At 34.9% G+C, this 22,397-nt stretch overlaps 3 protein-coding genes across 3 annotated transcripts; all 3 read left to right on the forward strand.

Annotated features, from left to right (window-relative positions):
* The first annotated feature begins 4,108 nt into the window (after positions 1–4,108).
* On the forward strand, positions 4,109–5,480 carry LOC132279878 (peroxiredoxin-2B-like). The gene is made up of 3 exons (XM_059781925.1): positions 4,109–4,263; positions 4,571–4,650; positions 5,224–5,480. The coding sequence occupies exons 1-3, from the start codon at positions 4,109–4,111 to the stop codon at positions 5,478–5,480; spliced, it is 492 nt and encodes a 163-aa protein (XP_059637908.1).
* A 4,468-nt stretch (positions 5,481–9,948) lies between these two features.
* LOC132277191 (rac-like GTP-binding protein ARAC7) lies at positions 9,949–13,543 on the forward strand. The gene is made up of 8 exons (XM_059778966.1): positions 9,949–10,107; positions 10,499–10,586; positions 10,733–10,842; positions 11,290–11,353; positions 11,482–11,546; positions 11,646–11,711; positions 11,899–12,005; positions 12,827–13,543. Exons 1-8 carry the CDS (start codon positions 10,009–10,011, stop codon positions 12,858–12,860), a joined length of 633 nt encoding a protein of 210 aa, XP_059634949.1. The 5' UTR covers positions 9,949–10,008; the 3' UTR covers positions 12,861–13,543.
* Positions 13,544–14,262: 719 nt separating this feature from the next.
* Positions 14,263–17,931, forward strand: LOC132277190 (cyclin-dependent kinase F-1). The gene is made up of 2 exons (XM_059778964.1): positions 14,263–14,945; positions 16,554–17,931. The coding sequence occupies exons 1-2, from the start codon at positions 14,454–14,456 to the stop codon at positions 17,493–17,495; spliced, it is 1,434 nt and encodes a 477-aa protein (XP_059634947.1). The 5' UTR covers positions 14,263–14,453; the 3' UTR covers positions 17,496–17,931.
* Positions 17,932–22,397: the final 4,466 nt, after the last annotated feature.

The raw sequence follows: 22,397 nt of genomic DNA on the forward strand, positions 1-22,397 counted from the left end.
TTACCAATTAGCCTTGCTTTGTAGCGCTCTAACGATCCATCAGCCTTATATTTCAAGGTAAAAACCCACTTACACACTGCCTTCTTTTCTTTTGGTAGATCAACCACCTCCCACGTCCCATTTTTTTTCTAATGCGTCCATCTCAACTCTCATTGCTTTCCTCCATTCTTCATTGGATAATGCCTCAGATAAAGTATTTAGAATAGATATTTCATTTAGACTTGTGAGAAAACTCCTATGGGCTGGTGAGAATTTCTTTAAGGATACATAATGAGATAGAAGGTATAATGGTCGTTTGGAACACTCTTAAGTTCCTTTTCTCACGGCTATGGGCAAATCCTGGTTAGTTATTTGAGGTCCAGGGAGCTGGTGTTCTATAAGTGGAGTAGGTTTAGATACTGTTACCTCATTCTCAGGAGTCAGGTTAGAGGTTTGGGCCTGCACCAGATCAGGAGCTAGACCTTGCTTCCTCGAGTACACCTTCCCTTTCCCATACCGTACGTGATCAAAAGTCATATTATCCTTCACATGAGACATAGGTGACAAAACAGGAGATTCAGGCTCAGGTGCTGAGTTAGATTGAGTGTTTGATACAAGTAAGAGAGATAGTGAACGAGGCGAAGACAGTAAAGCGAGCTGGAAAAAATCCTTATCTTCTATGATAGATGACTCCCCCTGAAGATAAGGTTCAATAAAATACGGTTTCCCTTCCGCAAAAGTGACATCAGCTGAGTTATAAAGTTTCCTGGTAGGAGGATGAAAACATTTGTAACCTTTTTGTGTGGACGAGTATCCTACAAACACACACTTAATGGCTCTAGGATCTAATTTGCCCCGGTTGTTACGATGGACATGAACAAATGAAGTGAACCCAAATATCCTAGGGGTAAGGTTGTTTGTGGCACTAAGGTCGGGGTAGAATTTAGAAAGGCCCTAAAACCCGTGAAGGAAGTCTGTTTATGATGTAGGCAGATGTAAGTACTGCTTCCCCCCAATAGTGTTTTGGTACATTTTGATGAAACAAGAGTGCTCTAGTAGTGTTTAGGAGATGACCGTTTTTCCTTTCAGCTACTCCATTTTGTTGTGGAGTATTAATGTAAGATGACTCATGAATAATTCCTTCCTTTTGAAAGAAGGGTGACAAGACTTGATTGAAGTAATCCCTCGCATTATCAGACCTAAACCTCTTTATTTTGGTACCAAACTGATTGTGGATCATTGTATGGAAATTAAGAAAGATATTACTCACATCTGATTTGTTTTTGAGTAAAAATATCCAAGAGACTCTAGTGCAATCATCGATAAAGGACACAAACCACCGGGAACCAGAAACATTTAGGACTGTGGAGGGTCCCCATATATCACTGTGAATTAAATAGAAAGGGGAGGAACTTCTTTTATTGCTAATGGGAAAAACTCCACGAGTGTGTTTTGCATACTCACAAATATCACAATGAAATGTCCCAATATTTAATCCCTTGAACAAAGAAAGAAACATGATTTTTAGAATTGCAAAAGAAGGATGTCCGAGACGAAAATGATGCAACCATATGACATCTTTATTGGAAGAAGAGATAAACGAAGAGGATAAATTTATCCTGATCATACTCGGAAGGCTCGGTGTCTCAAGGTAGTAGAGTCCTTCCTTTTCCTTAGCACGTCCAATCCTCCTCCCCGAATACTGGTCCTGAAATTCACAGTAAGAGGGATAAAACGTAACATGACAATGTAAGTCTCTAGTAAGCTTTTGAATGGACACAAGGTTAGCGGACAATTTAGGAACATGTAAAACATTTTTAAGAACAAGACTAGAGGTGATATGGATATCTCCTACACCGGTAACCGTGGTTGTGGTTCCATCAGCAACAGTGATTTTCCTATTGCTAGGACATGGTGTATAAGTGCTGAACTGGTTTGAGGCATGTATCAGGTGGTCTGTGGCTCCCGAGTCTATGATCCATGAATCCACAAACAATTTATCAGAAACATTTAATCCAAGGGAGAATAAAGACTCACCTGAAAGGGCTAAAGAACAAGCACCAAAAGATGGTTTCTCAAGGGTTCCCAGCAGGTTTCTTAACTTCTTTATTTCTTCACCGTCAAATTCTCTATATTTTTTTTGCCTGGTCCTGACCCACCTGTAAGGTCATATGGGCTTGTCCTTGTTGTCGTTGTTGCTGTCCTCCTTTGTTTCCCCATTCTCGGCTGGATGTAGGTGGTTTCCCGTGTAATTTCCAGCAACGATCCCTGGTATGTCGCGACTTTTACAGTATGTACACCAGAGATTATCTCGGTTTGCCCTTTTTGATAATTCTGCCTTTCCATGTTCAGCTTTTTGCGGTTATTCTAGAGTGAAACCCCACTACTTGTCACTAGAGACTACGAGTGTTGAGCTGTCAATCAACTGAGGTTCAAGCATGATTCCTCTCCGACTCTCTTCAGCCCGAATCAATGAAATCACCTCATTAAGAGATGGTACCTCCTCCTTGCCCAAAATTTGAATTCTGACTTAATCAAATTCAGAGTTTAGGCCAGCGAGAAAATCATAAACTCGATCTTTTTCAATGAAATTTTTGTTAATTACAACGCATTCGCTGCACTTCAAATCAATCACTCGATAGTAATCTTGTTCTTGCCACTGGTTTTGCAAAAAATTGGCATACTCAGTCACGAACTTGTTCCCCTGTTTTGTAGAGGTTGTCTTTGTCTTGATCTCGTATACTTACGCCGCATCACGAACCTTGGAGTAAGTCTGGTTGATAGCGTCCCAGACGGCCTTCGCAGTTGGTAGGAACATGCATGTATCGTTGATTTCAGGTGTCATGGAATTCCACAACCAGGACATGACCATTGAGTCCTCCTCGTCCCACGCTTCGAAACTTACATCACCTTTCTTTGGTCCCGTTCCCAGCAAGTGACTTAATTTCCCTTTTCCTTTCAAAAAAGTTCGAACCAATTGAGACCATTTCAAGTAGTTCCTTCCATTAAGTCGATACGCCGGTTGAATATTCTGCAGTTCACTTGTGGGGGCGCTGAACCTGCTCTTCCTCGGGTGATTAGGATGGTTGAATAGTAGTTTATGACATTCTTCAACAATCGGCTATGAAGGCTAGATAGAAGGGTTATGCAAAAATTGGCAAAAGAAATTGCCAGAGAATGACTGCGATGAAGGCAAGTCACAGAGAAAATTGGCTACGAAGGCCTGAACAGAAAAAATAAAAAAAATAAAAAATCGCTGATTTTTTTTTTTTTTTTTTTTTCTTCAGGAAATCCAAGCCTTACAGCTCTGATACCATATGGTGAAATGAATTCAATTATATTGAATCTGCTAATATCTTTACAAGAGCCTCTGTTGGGCTATATATAAGAAATTAGAGAGAGAAAAATCAGCAACTAACTCAATTTTGAAAATCCTATAATAAGGAATCCCTGATTCTCTATCAATCAAATCCCTAAACTCTAGAAAACAAATATTTACACAATTCCCTAAACTCTAGGAAACAAATATTTACACAATTCTAGTGCTAACCTACCACTAATCAAGGAGACTAACTCGTATTTTTCCACAGTATATAATTAAATCAAACTCGTGGTTCTAATGACAATCTACAACGTCGTTTGCTTTGAAATATGCCTTCAGCTTTTGGATAAACATGCGGATATAGCCATGAAGTCATCAGAATGTCACTTAGCATTAAAAAAGAGTCATGTAATCACCCCCTAATCAACATGAGAGACAGCTCAGAGAGGGAATCTTAATTACCCCAGAAATCATTTTCATTTTGTTGTAGTTTTCCCTTTGGTTTACGCTTTACATGAAAACAGCACAAGTATTTAAAAAACAAAATGGTTACACCAAAATATAATGTATAAATTTTATAGATCATGTTTGGACCTAAAACTGCCCCATTCCCTACAGACAGACACCATTTTATATCTGTATATGGTGCAAAACAAGGACCACTTGTGTCTTGTATGCAGATCATAACACGATTTTGTGCCCAAAGAAGCCAGAATTAACAATGCTTCACTCTCACCGTCCAACTCTATATGTAAACCTCAAGTCCCTAGCATTTTGATCACACCATTATCACCACCTATTACCATTATGGCTCCGATTGCTGTTGGTGATGTGATTCCAAATGGAAGTCTGGCATACTTGGACGACCAAGATCAGATCCAACAGGTGTCCGTACACTCCCTTGCTGCCGGTAAAAAGGTCATCCTCTTTGGTGTCCCTGGTGCCTTCACTCCTACTTGCAGGTAATCTCCTTGTTTACTCGGCCTTAACAAAGTTTAAAGTGGTTCTATTGTGAATTTATGAATTCATACTCATGAATTTAAGCCAAGAGAGTCCATGTGTTATGGTGAAAACTTAAAGAGTCTAAACAGAGAGAAACCAGTAGTTTCTGTGCTAAACATATAGTAGTTTTTTAAGGTTGAAGTATCATCCAGCTACGGCTCTACATGAACAGGTAGGCCTTACTTGATTGATTGGATCGAAATGTTGGTTTTTTGTAGTTCAACAAAATTATGTGATTATGGATTCCTTTATGTTCCCATGGCACAGCTTGAAGCATGTACCAGGATTTATTGAAAAGGCAGAGGAGCTGAAAGCAAGGGGTGTAGATGAAATACAATTGATAAGTGGTACATTTCTAACTACTCTCTGTATGTTTGATTTAATCTCTGTATGATTATTTTTTTTTTCATTTTTTACTAAAAAGAAAAATAAAATAAAAATTACCACTAAGTCCTACTTTCCTATTTTTGAAATTATTTTTCTTTTAAATTCTACACCACTCAACTTTCCACCAATACTCTTATTTTAAATTTTGCACTTATAATATCTTTATGTGTAATAGTTTTTAATAAGTAAATTCCATTCTACAAAATCATTGGAAGGGAATCAAAATTGAATATTAGAATCTCTTCCTTTTTGTTTTTCGGTAAATAAAGCCTAGAATTAATTTTCATTATGTTTCTGATGTCAGATTCTTCGTTACAAGATTATACAGTATATTTTTGGCTTTTCTTATTCATTGATGGAATAATCAATAAGACAGATTTTTCTATTGAAGGTATATATATGTACATAACAAATTTAATCAAAATATAAATTCAGATCCAAGTACAACATAAACTTACAGTGTTACATCTCACCCTATTTGTTCTCTATGTTCACTCTATTTTTATTTTATTTTTTGAAATTTTCATTTGCAGTTAATGACCCCTTTGTGATGAAGGCATGGGAAAAAACATACACTGAGAACAAACACATGATCAAGTTCTTAGCTGATGGCTCGGCAAAGTACACATGCGCACTTGGCCTTGAGCTTGACGCTTCAATGGGAGGTTTTGGTATTCGTTCAAGAAGGTTTGCTCTCTTGCTCGATGACCTCAGGGTGACGGTTGCAAATATTGAATCCGGCGGTGAATTCACTGCCTCCAGCGCCGAGGAAATCCTTAAGGCCCTTTGATACATATCCTCATAGTCATAGGTTCCTCCTTATGCATACCACTCTTTGTTTTCAGTACCTGTCTTGTGTAATATTATTAAATGTCTCACTCAATCTTCACCCTCCTGTCTTTGATGTTAAATGGATGTGAATGTAGTAATAGTCTTTGTTTGCACTAGTCTTTATGGTGGTGTTCTATTCAAATAAAGAAGTGCTTGTTTGTTGAAGTTCTTGCAGTTTTTGCTGATATCTAGTATATGTTCTGATATAGTTTGCTCTACTTTTACTAGTATCTATACTGTGGGGGAGAGTTTCTCAACATAATTGTAGTTTTCTGATGGGGGGATTTTCATGGAGTCAAAGTAATGATGTTTTGAAAAATTATAGTTAACCAAAATGTTAACGTGGACAAAAAATAAAAAATAAAAATAAAAATAAAAATTGTTTGCTCAAATTAGCCTTACTATTTTTAGGTACCGTGTAAGTAGTACTCTTGTGGACAGAGGTATCACTTTTATACGCATAAGTATATTTTTTTGTGTAGACCATGTCATCAAAATGGCCTGTACAAAAAAATTTTAAAAATAAAAAAATATAAAAAATTATCTGCATGCACAAAAATAGTACCTTTGTGCATAAGAGTGGTACCTCGTTGTACAACACTGGGTTGCAGGATTGGACTATCCTTCCGGTTGCAATACAATACATTTTTTGTTCCTACTCTCAAGCTAATTTAGAGGCAATTATAATATCATTTCGGGCAAGAATATTGCTCGATCATCAAATTCCTTTTAGGCTGTGTTCGATTGCATGAAATTGGAACCTTGAAATTAGAATTGGAGAAAATTTTGATTCAATTTTGTGAGTTACTTTTCTCCAATTTCACAAATTTCAATTTAAAAACTCTAATTTATTCAACCGAAGACAACCTCGGGGCAATGCAATTGCATGAGCCTTTTGGGTCTTGATTTGACTACCTGAACAAATTTTAGAGTAACATGTTCGACAGACACTGCTATGGAACTATCACTTAAATTTTAAACCAGTGCGTCCTGTGATGAACCGAAGTTTGACCCGATACGAATCCAAATGCGAAAGCGAAAAAAGAAAACAAGTCTCTAGAGATATACAACATCCCTAGAATACCAAAGTGACCTTCCATGAGGCCACGAAACTCTACGAGAATCGACACGGAAGAAAAGATCAAATAAAGACCAAATAAACCCCCAAAGGCAAAATAGTCTTTTAACATATAAGCAACGTCTCTGGAAATATGTATCATTCCCAAGACACATTCATGACTTCCCATGAAGTCACAGGACTCAGAAGAAAGCACAACGAAAACAAAATAAAAAGGAAAACGGAAAAGTTTAGCCCCAAAGCAAATTAGTCATTTATGAAAGGATCCAAGTGCTACTGAGCACACCAATAGATAGATAACGAAAAATTAATCAAGTTAGACTCAAAAATCGCTTGATTCGAAATCCGAACGAAAAAAATATGACCTAACAACGAAAAACGAACAAACAAAGCCCTAAGGGCAAACTGATTTTTCGTCGTCCATCCAGCATCAAAATATCACTGCATTGTTGAATATAAAGAACTGAAGCACTTTATTCATTAGAAAGTTACTCTCACTGGGCAGTTAAGTTAAATTCATATTTACCAAGTTTCTAATATTTAATGAGTATATATGGTAAAACAAATTGTAATTGAATAAATTTCTTTCTTATTTGCTAACTTGGCGAGAACAAGAATATATTGGGGAGACCGTTAGATGAACGTCCAGTGAGAGAGTAACTGGAGAAGATTTTTTTTTTCTCATTTATACTCCTTTCACTTTTCATCGAACGGACATTTAACCATTTGTCACATGACAATTATTAGGCTTTTAAACAATGTTACGTTCTACTTTGTAGCAAATGACAAGAATCTGCATACTATTTGTACGTATATACGCACCGCAGATCTAATGGCTGGCACGGACAAATATAATACTAAACTTTAACCAGTCTTATTAGATGGACATCAGTATTTAATAATGTTATGGAATCACCGTACAATTCAATTACAACGTTTGTTTATTTCTACATATACTTGTATATGTTTTATTATATGGAGACATGTATGAGATCTATAGTGGACAGTCGGACATCGAATGAGCCAAATCTATACACACGCCAGTGTTTCAGATTCCAAAATCAAGTTAAGCGACCCAAATATAAAATAAAATAAAAAATTGGTTTTCTATGCTAATTTCTTGTTTGTTTCTGTTGTAAACTCTTGTGGCCATCTTATTATTTGAAATGGTCCATCATTATTTACTAATACCAAAGATAAAGCCCTGTGCATCTAAGAAAGCTATTTCTTGGTTTTCTTATTGTTTTAGATTAAACTATATATACTAGTATGTTAAAGTGAAGTATTACTCCAAAAGCAGTTGACTAGTTACATATGTTTTGCAGAAAAATTAGAAATTTTTTTTGTTCAATATTTTACTACCATTAATTCCAATATATATATATATATATATATATATATATAATTTACCACTGTCGGGAGATGAGTAATGTTCAAATTGACATTAGAAAGTATTTCCAAATATATAATTAGTAGCTCTTCAACTAATTTAGGAATAATACTTAACTAAAATAATAATATTTAGGAATAATTGAATGATAGATCAAGTTTATTTTATCTTGTTATAATTTGATTTTTTTAAATAAGTAGTTACAAAATTTAATTTATGTGTGAGGGATGATGAGTAGATATCAGTCAAATTTGGTCTATATTCATTATTTTTTATAAAAATACAATGAATTGGGATTTCATAAGAGAAAGAGAAAGGTTCATCCTATATCAAGCTTGCAATTATTAATCACACTGTTCAAGAATTCACTAGAAAATTATATTAAAAGTTGATACGATTGTATGTTATTTTATCGAGAAAAAATAGTACATATAATTTTGATATTATTGCATATTCCTTTCTTTTTTTCTTTTTTTTTTTTATATGGGCAAAATGTGAGGATGATATTCAAAATGTTAGTCAAAAGATTGAACTTAAATCTAATTGTGTGATCGACCCTTTTATGGATCATCTGAGTAATATCTTCTCTTTGAAGATTGAAGACTTTAACGTTTGAATAATTATAATAATTGCTTGTTTCCTTAAATTTAAGAGTGATAATGTGATGGTAATGAAAGCAGCTTATGTGTCTTTATGATGTTAAGTATTGAATTATGTGACAGTGGATGCAGGCCAGCGAAGAAAGTGGCTAGGTGCCGTTTGAGAAAGGGGCCCAGCTTAGCTCTCCATTTCAAAACAAAAAAATATTTCTGTTAGATTTTAAATTTTTTGAGGAGCTGAAAAGTGCAGTGGAGTGAAGCCTACCCATTGACCCCCACCCCCTCTGTCTCTATCTCACACATATTTCTAAGAGCAAATTACAAAAATTCCTTCGCCTTTTATGTCTTTATATAAATCTCTTTCAAATGGCAAACAACCCCCTAAATTGTCCAAACTATGCAAATTTAGTCCACCACATCACTTAGCCGTTACTTGCACTATGAAATTACTAATGTATCCTTTCTTTTGTTTTAAATTAATGGAGAAAGGAAAATAAATTTTATGAAATACCAATGATATCCTTTAATTAAAGGATGAAAGTTATGAAATATCAGTAATATCCTTTAAATTAAATTATGTCTATCTTAATTTTTGTTTCTTCTTCAATTTAATGCAATTATATTCACTAAAAATATTATATTTGACAATCTAATAAAATATATGTTCATTTAGATATTATTAGAGTGGAGGTAAAAAGATAACCTACTTGACAAAGTTAAATTATTATAGTGAAGGGAAAAGATCATCTACTTGATAGAATGGTTATAGAATGAGCCTTCAATTAATATATGCACACGCAAACTAATAATAATAATAATAACAACAACAATAACAATATCAAATGAAGATATAACGGTTGATATTAGAGCATTATTTCTCCAATACATACCAAAAAAATATAGTCAATTTTTTTTTAGAGAAATGTGATCTCTTACTCATTTTGATCCATGTTCTATGGACAAAAGAAATTCAAAAATCTTTGTTGCATTTGTCGTTGGGTTGGACAAAAATAACAACATTTTGTTGATAATGGGTGATGGTAATCAAGTGAGCGTTGTGATTTACGCACATCCAGAAAGTAAGAGAAATTGAATTATGGGACTTTAATATTTAAAAAATATTTGGGCTAAATGTTGAATAATTTAAGGACATAACGGTCAATTGATAAGGGTATAATGACCACACGACACTATTTGTTGGCAATATGACGGCAGGGGCAATTGCAAAATTTTGGGTAGTGTAAGGAATTGTTTGTCAAAAAAATTAGTTCAGGGGCGCGTCTTGACAAATCATCATAGTCCAAGCGGTTTTCTGCAATTTACCAATATTTAAATAATTATCTTCAAATTACAGTAGAGGCTCTCTATATATATACCACCATAGAGAGAGAGCTTACTGTGGAAGCTTTAGCCTGAGAAGATGAGTGCTTCAAAGTTCATCAAATGTGTTACAGTCGGAGACGGAGCTGTTGGGAAGACCTGCATGCTCATTTGTTACACCAGTAACAGGTTCCCCACTGTGAGTCTCTACAAAATATACCCATCTCGTAAAACCCATTCTTTTCATTGTCTTGTTCTTTTTTCTTTTGATGATTTTATTTTTATTTTTATTTTATTTCATTTATTGGGTTTCTCATATAGTTTCTAGTTATGGGTTTTCAATCCTCAAGATTTAGGTGCTCAGTAGATGATATATTATCTAGATTGGGTTTTCAATGTGTCGTTTATTTCTCTTTCTAATGAAGTTGTTTCAAATGTTGAGCGTGTTCATGATTCTTCTTGTATACCTTTTAGTTTTAGAGTCTTCTGTGTAGTATTTTAGGAACATTGAGGACAGGAACCCTCTTTCTCTGTGTGTGTGTATAATATCTATCTACTCTCTGTCTCTCATTTTGGGCTTCTTTTGGCAGGATTATATACCCACAGTATTTGACAATTTTAGTGCTAATGTGGCCGTGGATGGGAACATTGTCAACTTGGGGCTATGGGACACTGCAGGTTTTGTTCTTTTTCTACATACATCGATTTTTATGAGTTATTTCAAACTTTAATTTCTGGATTTGTATTAGGTTTTGGGTTTGGAGTAGGGTTTTGTTGGTCCTTTTAATTTCTAACTATTGCTCTTTTTCTTTGATTAAAAAAAGGTCAGGAAGATTATAGCAGGTTGAGGCCATTGAGTTATAGAGGTGCAGACATATTTGTCTTAGCTTTCTCTTTAATCAGCAGGGCAAGCTATGAAAATGTGCTCAAGAAGGTATAGATTTCAGTGCTAATGTGTCTTTTCTTTCTTATGTTCTGTTCTTACTTTTTTTTCTCCACTTCTCCTTTTCTTACAATTACTGGATAAAAAGGTCAATTAGCCAATGTTGTTCCATGTTCTAATATTCTGCATTATTAGTGCCCAAGTCATTTTTGGCAGTCCAATGAATTACTATTGCATCAAACCATGGCCTCTATTACAAAAAAATCATGTTTAAAAAATAGAAACAAAGGGCGTCTTTTCATTTTGAATTAAGCCTACATGATTTATCTGCTTTGCACTTTAGCAGATAGTGATACATGTTCTCTTCAATATTTGATTTTGTGATCTTAAAAATTTGGAAGAAGGATTACTTTCGTCAAATATAGAGCTTTTTGTCTCTGTGTTTGGTTAGATATCCTCTGCCAGTAATTGAGGGTTTTTCTTTAAATTTTAATCCAGTGGATGCCAGAACTTCGTCGATTTGCACCTGATGTTCCAATTATTCTTGTTGGAACAAAGCTAGGTACGCAACAACTTGACATATTTGTGATTTGTTTCTTTGGTATTTGTATGTGTGAGTTGGTGGTCTGGTGGGCGTGTTAGTATGTTGTAAATAGCTTCAGATTAAATCATTTTTTCTTTACTTTTCAGATATACGTGAAGATAGAGGATATGCAGCTGATCATATGGAATCTAATTTCATAACATATGCTCAAGTATATAATGATTCTTTTACCTATATATTATTATCATTTTTGAAGACAAGCAGCTTTATATATTAGAATAAAATAACTTAATTTGACTAAATTACTTAGGGGGAGGAGCTGAGGAAACAGATTGGTGCAGCAGCTTATATAGAGTGCAGCTCCAAGACTCAACAGGTAGATTACTTGGGAAAACTAAATATTCTATAATGTTCCTATTATTATAAAAATTGGCCAATTTCTGTTCTTATCTTTTTTTTTCTTTTTCTTTGTTTTTTTCTTTTGATTGCTGTACCAATGAAATATGTTGACTAATATGATTTCTCTGAACTAAATTCTATTGCCTCTTCTGATTGGTTGTTAGAATGTCAAAGCTGTTTTTGATACTGCAATCAAGGCTGTGCTTCAACCTCCAAGGAGGAAGGAAATGGCAAGGAAGAAAAGCCGCAGAAGCTCTGGTTGCTCAATTGTGTGAGTACTGCATTTTTCCTGAGTGCTTTTCTTGAATTGATGCATTTTGTCTTACACTGGAAATGAACTGAAGGGTCAGAGCTATACTTTGTAATAGTGAATTTCTACTTGAAGGGTTTTGGTGAAAATGACCGGTCGGGTTTTAGTTCCAAATGATAAACTCACAAAAACAGCTCAATTTTAGGGTAATGTGGATTTAATATGTGGTTGCAAGTCAGTGATTAGAAAACCTAAATCAAGGAGCATCCCGGAGCAGTTTCTTCAACCATAGACTCCTTGTCTTGCAATGCATAATGATTTCAAGGAAAAATAAACATGAAGAATGAATTATTCATTGAAGTTCACCAATTTAACTTGATGAAGACATGTCCCAAATTTTTGGAGTTGGAAATTTTTGCGTTGTATGAGATTGTGGCTTCAGTCGAACCTTACGTTATCATAAACTGCTTAGTTTGTGTCATTCTAATTCTGCAATTACAAGAAAAGACAGAAATTTTATAACCTTAATATTAACTTCTAATATATCGACATTGGAATCGAGATATTGAAGAATTTTGTGCATTTGTATAATTGTCACATGGTCTGCTGCTGCCAAACCATGTGATAATTGTCTTACATATTTTAGGGGAGTGTATTATAAACAATGGTGTAAAGTTGAAATTTGAAAGCATCATGAACTGTACTGTTATATGCTCTTCCTGAGTTTTCCAACCAAAGCTGCAACCATATAATCTGTTAATCATATATCACTACACAATCATGGACAGATTTATCCATAATCCTCTACTAAATATATATGATTTTTCTTTCTAAAATTTCAGCAGGGGCATCGTGTGTGGAGGTTGCGTTGCTTAGGAAATATCGATTTCGTGGTGGATCGGAGTTGCCTACTTTTAACAAGAATTGTTGTTTTGCAAATGCTCTTGGCATTCAACAAGTCCCAAATTCTTGAGAATGGCAATTAACCTATTTAATGTGTATGCCTGTATTAGTAACTGGAGCAACGTAGTTTGCTGATCTTGGAAATAGCTATTCGACTTTATTCTACAAACTGGCATGAAGAAGAGCAGAGGGAATTGTTCATTCTCTCATGCACTGTGTTTCATCTCATATTTTGCCTACTATATGAGCTTAACGTTATCAGATCCTCATTGCCTTCTCACAAGCTTAGAGAAAATATTTTGCTTCCTCTCTGTTAATGATGTAGTCTGTCAATAATTGGACCATTCATAGATCTTATTCCCATTTTGACCGTAACTTCTCAACGTTCTAACTTCTCAACTCTCGATTCTCCAACACTCACTGGAACATTTGAGAGAAAGCAACGAAATGAGGGAAGCAATTTTGCCAAAATAAACTGCCAGGGGATATAGTTTATTGGCAATGACTCTGTTTCCTTCACATTTTGGACGTCTGAACTTTGAATTCTCTTGGGGCCATCCCAAAAACCGCATGATAAAAGGTTGTCAATTGGAATTTTTTTTTTTTTTATTATTATTATTTGTAAAGAAACTTAAATTGAGAATTTGTTTGGTTCAGTTTTTGAGAATAATTTTTTATTTTTGATAATTGAAAATTTTAAAATTATACAATTTTTATTTTTTATTTTTTTTGCATTATAATCAAAACAACTTACAAAGCCAAGCACCCATCAAGAAGGGCCTCGAGCACAGCACACGGGATAGAGAATCATACTTGGGGACGAAACTTTGGCTTGTGAAAATGGATTGGGCATTTACATAAAAGATGATGAATTATTTCTATTTGTAGACCACAACCTGGGCATTTACCTAAAAGATGATCAATTATTTCTATTTGTAGACCACAACCTTTACAAAAATCGTGATCCACAATTCCACGTATCTTAAAATTGTGCTTTTGATTGACAGTATTTTAAAATTATTTTTTAAAAATTCAATTAAAAAAAGTCTCTTTCATATAACCGTTTTAAAAAACTGAATGAGGCAAATCCGATCTTTTCAATTGTGTTTTTGCAATAAATTTAATTACAGCACAATTTTAATTATAACACCAAAAAAAAAAAAAAGAGTAAAATAAAAGATGCCCAATAGCATTACTTATATAAACCTCGTCCGAAACCTGAAATTATAATTTAACACTTTCTTAATAGAAAAGAAATTTCTTATTGCTGGGTAAAAATAAGAGAACAATATTGAACCAAAACCCAAAGAAAAAGGACAATTCTCGTAAAGAATGAAAAAAGTACCTAAAATGAGTCTTGTTTTGTGGCCAAAAATTAGATTGGTATATCCGTCATTTTACCCACAGGCACGTGCTGTTCACGTGCAATTGACTCGTCTTCTTCCTCGGAGAAGAATTCAGTCATTTTTCATCTGAAAAATGGAACCCTAGATCACCATTATCTCAAAAAAAATAATAATAATAAGAAAAAGAAAAAACAGACCTCTGTACATTTCTCAAAACACCATGGAGTCACCACCACCGTCAAATAGCTGGAGCATATACACCCGCCGTGAGGTCACCGAGAAATACGAAATCTTAGAGCGAGTCGGCTCCGGCGCGTACTCCGACGTGTACAGAGCTCGCCGTCGGTCTGACTCCGTATTCGTCGCACTCAAGGAGGTCCACGATTACCAATCGGCGTTCCGCGAAATCGAGGCCCTCCAGACCCTTCAGAACTCCCCCAACGTCGTCGTTTTGCACGAGTATTTTTGGCGCGAAAACGAGGACGCAGTGCTCGTGCTGGAGTTCCTTCCGACCGATCTGGCGTCGGTGATCAGGGAGGCCAAGAGGGTGTGGGAGGGTGGTGTCAGCGTCGGCGAGATCAAACGGTGGATCGTTCAAATTTTGTGTGGCGTCGACGCGTGCCATCGAAATTCGATCGTGCATCGGGATTTGAAACCTTCGAATCTGTTGATATCGGCTGATGGTGTCCTTAAGTTGGCCGATTTTGGTCAGGTGATGATCTTAAAGCTTATGTGTTTTACCCTCGTGTATATAAATCAATTTACATATAATTGTGATTGTATGTGTTAAAAAATATGTGTTCATCGAAATGTTGCATATGTGGAAGCCTTCATTTTGTAATGATTTTCTTGTTGGCAATATAAAAACAAATTGATGAATAATTGAAAATTCTTTTTGTTTGGTAGGGTTTTTTCGCATTTGGATACTTTAGGCCATGGGATTTGCTGAAAATGTGTTGCATTTAGGTTTTTCTTTGCGTGAAAAAGGTTTCAGGTTGAATTGGTTACAAGTTTGGGAAACCTTTTTCACTAGTATTCTGGCAATTGGAGCTACAAATGAATGCATGAGTGAATAAGAAACTTATTTATTTGCATTATCATTTGTGTGACAAATTAGGTTGAAGATGATGGGAACTAATTCCATCAAAAGGTCGAATTCATTTAAAAATCTATGTTATTATAGTCATTAGCTTGTTGCTAAATTGTGTGTTTATGAAGAAAAAATCCATAATTGTGGTACTGTTATTACTCATTCTCTTCCATCTCTATCAAACCATATTGGTATATAGCATGCTACTCATTGTGGCTTGCACTTTTTCAAGAATTTGCTAAAGCACGGAACATGTCAAAATAATAATAATAATAACTAAATAAATAAATATTTCTGGTTCTTTATTTAATTGTAGTTTTCTTCAATTCATTTTACAGTGGGTGTGAACAATGTTGGGGTTGAAATGTTTATCTAAAAAGAAACAATTAATGAATATTAAACTAATTCTTTCATGTAGTTGTTTTGGCGGTGTGTTTCCAATTTGCTGCTGAAAAGCTTAATCGGAGTGACCGACTGTTTCTTTACAGACTATGGTTTTTATTCTCATCAACAAGTAATCGTGTTTAGTTTGACTTTTTCTTTAATGGCTAGGGTGTTTATTATTTACTGAGGAGTGTATACATGTAGGCTATGTTTGGTATAACATGAGGGAAAAGAAAAGAAATGCTAACATTAGATACTAGAAAGGAAACGATAGTTTTAGCACTAGAGAAGAAAATAAAGGAAAGGAAAGGATTGTGTTAAGCACTCATGGTGTTTGGTTGATCAATCAGGAAAAAGAAAGGAAATGATAGTTTTAGCACTTAATCATGTTTGGGGAAAGAAAGGAAATAAAATTATTTTAATGCATTTACCACTATTCCTTTTCACATTTAAAAGACAAATATATAGGCAAAAAGTGATAAAGCAAATATAAAGATTGTGCTAAACATCATTCAAGCCAAAGTTACAATTTGAAAACAAAAAGGTTGAAAGAGAATAAAAGCATGCCCTAGTACTCATGGTATTTTGATTTTGTCTTTTATAAAATAAGGTCAAAATTGCTATTAGAAAAATTTTATTAAACTTTGTTGCTCTTCCCTTCCATTTCCTCCCCTTTTTGGAAGGATAACAAAAGCTACTCTCATCATGCCTAATTTGTATCTCTCCAAATCCCTCCATTTCCTTTATTTTCCTTTTTAATGATTTATACCAAATACAATAATACCATTTCCTTCCATTTCTCTCCAACCAAACTGGGCCTGGTCTGATTGTGTTTTTTTTTTACAGGCTAGGATACTTCTGGAGCCTGGATTTGTTGCTGTTGATGACAATCCACTACCACATGAGCAGAACAGTCCAAATCAGACGAGTATATTTGAACCACCACCTGACGTTATACCAAGAACTGATAATGCTTTCCAAGAAGCTCATAAAAATCAAGAGCAAGGAACTACGGGTAAAGAAGAATATGGTAGAGAATTAGACGATTTCAGGGCTAAAGACTTCTTAGATGAAATTGATAAAGAAAGTAGTATTCAAGATGGAGATACATCTTGTGTTGCTACATACACAACAAGTGACATAGAGGATGATCCTTTGAAGGGTTCTTATTCTTACGAGGTTGGGGACGGTGGAAACAACAGTTGTGGTCCCCTCACGTCCTGTGTCGGAACTCGTTGGTTCAGGGCCCCAGAACTGCTTTTTGGATCCACGAACTACGGGCCAGAGATTGACTTGTGGTCATTGGGCTGCATTTTTGGAGAGCTTTTCAGTTTAGAGCCCCTTTTTCCAGGAATCTCCGATTTTGATCAGCTAAGCAGAATTTTGAGTGTTCTGGGCAATTTAACTGAAGAAGTCTGGCCTGCTTGTTCAAAACTTCCCGATTATAAAACAATTTCATTTGGTAATATAGAAAATCCAACTGGATTAGAAGCATGCCTGCCGAACCGCTCCCCTGATGAAATCCATCTTGTCAAAAAACTTCTTTGTTTTGACCCAGCAAGTAGAGCTACTGCAATGGAGCTGCTCCATGACAAATATTTAAATGAAGAACCTCTACCAGTTCCCTTATCCGGACTGAGGGTACCTTCGGCACGCAGCGGTCAAGATGAGGGTTCTCCTGGTGAGTGGTGTCATTACAAGGATATGGGTTCAGATTCTGATTTTGTGGACTGTGGCCCTATGAATGTTACAACCACGGATACTGGGTTTTCAATTCAGTTTCCTTGAGCTTGAAGAGCACGGAGGTACTACTACTACAAATTTATTAAGTTATATGTTCTACATTGTTTAAACTACCTTGGGCAATTTTGTCTTTAGCTAATAATGGTCAGTGCCTCTTGAAATCTATAGGGCTTAGCCGTGTTAGTTTTTATTAATGTGATACATTGTATGTGAAATAACATTCAATTATGTAAAATCAACAGTTATATGTGACAAGTTGGAGATATCTTTTCATAGTTATAAGGAAAAAAATTAGACAATACTATTGAAACAAAGAGGAAGATATACTTTGATGATTTTGCCAGCTGGGATACAACAATGGTCTGAGGGCATGTTTTGGATCCTTTAAGCCATATCTGCAATTAAATATTGGTCTCCAAATGTTGTGTTTGGTGGCAGTGACTGCTTAAATTCTAATGGAACTTTATTATTTTCTTTGGTAGCGCTCTATTTTTATTTCCTTTGCTGTGAAATCAGATTGTTAAGTAATTGTTTGTCCAATTTTCTATTAAAGATCCTATTGGGTAGAATTTGTTGGGGCTCCCCTCATATTATGGAAGAGCATTTGAGTCAGGAACTCAATATTGCCAGCTTTGGGTTCTGCAGACTGTTAATAAGGAATTTCACGATATATTGGCAAACACAGCTGAGATTGATTGTTCTCAGTTTACATCCAAATGCTTCCTTGACTCTCTTAAATAGTGTTCTCGAATGGCCGTCTATTCCTATCGACTCATTACATCATTATATGTCTTAAATAATATAGTTCCCGTGGTGAAACTAGTTTCACTTTTCTTCTTCTGAACTGCCATCTTAGGCAATGATTAGGCACTATTGCCATTTCACTTGAAAGCAGTTTTGATGCTTCTTGGAACAATTAGTTATCACCGTGGTATCAAAGCTTTGGTTCTTGACTTTGACTTTGGTTCTTGTATAGTATAGCATACTTCTCTTCTCCTCCCATTTGTGTGCGTGCTTGGAGGGTTGGAAAAAGAATGAAGTTTTGTTCTCTCTCCCTTCAAAGTCAAAGAATGACTTTGACTTTGGTTCTTGTATAGTACAGCATACTTCTCTCCATTTGTGTGCGTGTTTGGAGGTTTGGAAAAAGAAAGAAGAATGGAGGGTTACATTTTCTGCCATCCCCAACATTAATTTATTTTCTACCTTCTAATGTGAGTGGTAACATTGATAGCCTTGTGAGTGAACAAACTTTCACATAATTGCTTCCTTTCTACAGATTTTGTTAAGTCGACTTCGTTAACAAAATCTGTGGTTTATTTATCAATTACCCTTCGTCTAACTATGACAATCAGTTGGGGCTTATTAGGAGATGAGGGATAGTCTCAGTGGTTGAGAGTAGTAATCCTTAGTTAATGAAATTTCTGATATCAGTTGGGTTGTCCGGAAACAATTTATGGCTAGATCTCTGCAGGTTGAAGTAGGAAAAGAAGAGGATATTGAATCTGAGAGCCCTAGAAAGATTCATGTACCTCACCTGGTTGAACAGGCAAAGTATAAACCTTACAAAAAGAGCAGCATGCAAGAACCCAAATGGAGGACACCCCGACAATTAGTAGAATCGTCTGATTCTAAAAGATCAATTACAAAAAAATTGAAGAATTTGGGATCAAATTTTGTACTATCAAAACGAGTAGAGGCAGAGGCAGAGGCGGACACAACAGGAGAGCGGATATGACAATTTGATCAATATTTTTTTTAACTTGCTTGAGAAAATTGCAAATTAATATTTCAATTATTGGTTTACTTTTGGTTGTAATTATTTTATTTTTTATTTTTGGCTGACAATTTATACTATCATTAGAATAACTTGGATGGTATTATATTTGTGAAGCTTGAGCTACTATGTTATGGTTGTGACTTGTGAATATAAAATAAGGGTGTCAAAAGCCTTGCAACAAACAATCAAGACAGTTTTTGCAATCATCAATATGGTATAGGGTACATTCTTATTTGGTGCGCATATGAAAAAGAACAGTAAGATTTGATGTTTAATCTGGAAGAAAACGAATAAAAAGCTTCATTGATAAATAAGTTTTTCATTTCCATATTAGATAATTTTCTCACGCTTCCAAGATAATGTGATTGCATTTAGTGGTTAAATTTAAGTAGTACTAGTAGCTGGCTTTTTAATGTTGCAAGTTTAGCAATTTAAATGTTTTTTTTTTTCTTTGAATGGTAGAGCGAACACATATCCTTTTGTTTACGTTCGGACTCGATTCACTTCCTCTCATGATGCGCTACATTGGCTTATGCGTGGCGTATTGACCAGTTCGTAATTCTTTTTCATGGTTTTGATACTATTACATATCTTCATAAACTAACCGGTTCGGTGGTTTAGACCGATATTTATTCGAGTACGTTACATCGCGATCAATGATGGACCTAGAAAATTTTGTGAGGGGGACGGTCTTTTAATTTGTGGGGACAAACTTATATAATGGGTCCATTTTTGTAATTTTAATGAGGTTTTCTTCATAAATTTTTAAAAATTTAAAGTATAAAATGCAGAAAAAATATTAGTGGGGCGAATTGTAATTTTAGCAAGGACATCTTCAAAAAATTTCAAAAATTTGAAGTATAAAATGCATAAAAAAAATAATAAATAAATAAAATAAAAAGAAGGAGAAGAATCCAGTTGGTGCAAATTATAATTTTAGTAAGGCATCTTCATAAATTCCAAAAAAAATTGAGTTATAAAATAAAAATATAAAAAATTCAATGGGAACCCCACTGGTCCTACGTTGGGTCCATGTTGCCGCAATCGATATGGCAATTGCAAATTATAGTTCTTCTTTGAAAATAGGAAAGTTAGAGGAGAAAATACGAAAGTTATACAATTTAAATTAGGGTAAAGTGTAAAAAAAAAAAAAACCTGAACTATACTCTCTCTCTCTCAAAAATCCCCTGAACTTTTTTTTAATTTTTTTTTACACTTAATCCCCTGAACTATCCAAACTTGTGCAAAACTTACCCACCGGTATGGTTCTGTTTGGCTCCTCCGGCTAAATAGGGGCGTGATAATCACATGCCAGGACTGTAACTTTAAAATGACAAAGCTGCCCTTATTGTATAAACCAAAATTTCTGATACTTCGTCGACTCTCTCTCTGTATCTTCACCTCACAAACCTTTATATGTGTTCTTCCCCAAACAACCACTTCCACCATCCATGGACGCCACCACCGCCTATCCCTCTCTCTATAATCCACCTCCATCTCTCTCTAATCCACATCCAACTCCAACAAGAAATTGAAGAAGATGAGAAAAAAAATTAAAGACAAACAACAACCCTTCTCTATATTTTCTAACCCCAGGAACCTAACTTTTCCTGCAAAATCAACAACCCCCTCCCCCCTTCTAAACCTTGCAACCCAACTTTCCTATCGACGCATGACCCCAAATAAGAAAATATCTCTGTTTTGTTGCTTAATCAACCAAAAACATCATTTTGTGGGCAACAGATCACGATTGTCGGCAACCCAATCATAAGACCCCAAATTCTAGCTGCAAGACCCATTCACAAAAGCTACAAATTCAATCGCAAAAGCCCCAAAAATCTGTTGTCGTTGATCATAAAACCAACCCATCGCAATTGCCCAAATATTTCTATTATTATTATTTTTTTTTATCAATTCCCCTCCAAACACTGACCTTTGCAATCAAAACATATTTTGTTTTGAGGAAGAAAAATCTCTGTGGGGCAAAGAGACAGTGGCAGCCGCGGTAGCGGCCATGGACGGGCGATCGAGGTGGTCGTCGTCCTCATCTTTGCTTCATGCTAGTGCTATGTGACTGTCAATTAAGGAACGCGGTTTCCTCCTCATCTCTTCCTACTCATCATCCTCCGTATTTCTTCTCACAAACACAACCAGGTCACCACCGGTGATGGTTTAGTGAACAAATCGGGTGATGACTGGTCGCTTCTAGTACTAAAACGAGATACGCAATACCCTAGTTTTTAAAAGATATAAAAAGAATTTAATTATTTATTTTATTATATTTTATGTGCTTGTGTGACTAAATGATTATATGTTTATTTGTTTTAATTATTTATATGAATTATTTAATTAAATAGGTGTTTTGCATGCTTAAATAATATGTGGTTTAATTGTAATTATTTATTCAGATAAAATGTGATTTATTTAATTAATTGAGCGTTAAATGATGTGTAGTTTAATTGTAATTATTTGTTAGGATTAAATAATTTAATTGATTTATGTTTTATTTTATTTTATTTTATTTTATATTTTTAAAATGAGGAATTTGAATAGTAGTAATGGACCACTCACTTGGGTCATATAGACTACTTGTGTAGGATGGGTAACAAGTACGGATATTTTACCTATGGATATTGGTACATATATATATGGCTATATATGTATATTAATGGATATTATACTTATTAGTGTATTAAATAATTATATTAATAAATATAGTTAGTTTATGTGTGTGTATATATATATATATATATTTACGTACAGAATTCAAATAGATGTATTATGTTTTATTTTTCTTTTTCTTTTAGTTTCCTTCTCTTAAGGGTTAATATAGGATTAGAGTTAATATTAGCTTATAAATATATTGCATAAGACTGTGAAAGGGTTTCAAGAACCCTATTTACGTCATAGCAATGGCAGAGAGAAATAAAGGAAATAGAGAGAGAGAGAGGAAATTAGGGTTTGACCAAGAATTAAGGATCGAGCCAAGGAGGGAAGTTGGAAGTTTGTTCATGAGTAAAATCAGGAGCAACAGAGAAGGTTCGATGGCAACCAAGGTCGCCAGAAAACTTAGAAAAAGACGATTAAAAGTTTCAAACCGAAACCTTAAAAAGCAAATTTTACTTCTATTTCATTCCTTTAGATTCGCGTTCTATACATGTCTAGGTAGA

The sequence above is a fragment of the Cornus florida genome, unplaced genomic scaffold (assembly GCF_030987335.1).
Source record: "Cornus florida cultivar Cherokee Brave unplaced genomic scaffold, ASM3098733v1 CherokeeBrave_3.0.0_Hap2_Chr10, whole genome shotgun sequence".
NCBI lineage: Eukaryota > Viridiplantae > Streptophyta > Magnoliopsida > Cornales > Cornaceae > Cornus > Cornus florida.

What these genes read in the sequence shown, in the direction of transcription:
- LOC132277191 (XM_059778966.1), top strand. Translation starts at nt 10,009, where the DNA reads ATGAGTGCTTCAAAGTTCATCAAATGTGTTACAGTCGGAGACGGAGCT. An exon ending in GCAGCTCCAAGACTCAACAG is followed by an intron (nt 11,712 to 11,898) that starts GTAGATTACTTG and finishes ATTGGTTGTTAG; the next exon opens with AATGTCAAAGCTGTTTTTGA. An exon ending in AGCTCTGGTTGCTCAATTGT is followed by an intron (nt 12,006 to 12,826) that starts GTGAGTACTGCA and finishes CTAAAATTTCAG; the next exon opens with CAGGGGCATCGTGTGTGGAG.
- LOC132277190 (XM_059778964.1), top strand. Translation starts at nt 14,454, where the DNA reads ATGGAGTCACCACCACCGTCAAATAGCTGGAGCATATACACCCGCCGT. An exon ending in AGTTGGCCGATTTTGGTCAG is followed by an intron (nt 14,946 to 16,553) that starts GTGATGATCTTA and finishes TTTTTTTTACAG; the next exon opens with GCTAGGATACTTCTGGAGCC.
- LOC132279878 (XM_059781925.1), top strand. Translation starts at nt 4,109, where the DNA reads ATGGCTCCGATTGCTGTTGGTGATGTGATTCCAAATGGAAGTCTGGCA. An exon ending in GCCTTCACTCCTACTTGCAG is followed by an intron (nt 4,264 to 4,570) that starts GTAATCTCCTTG and finishes CCCATGGCACAG; the next exon opens with CTTGAAGCATGTACCAGGAT. An exon ending in TGAAATACAATTGATAAGTG is followed by an intron (nt 4,651 to 5,223) that starts GTACATTTCTAA and finishes TTTCATTTGCAG; the next exon opens with TTAATGACCCCTTTGTGATG.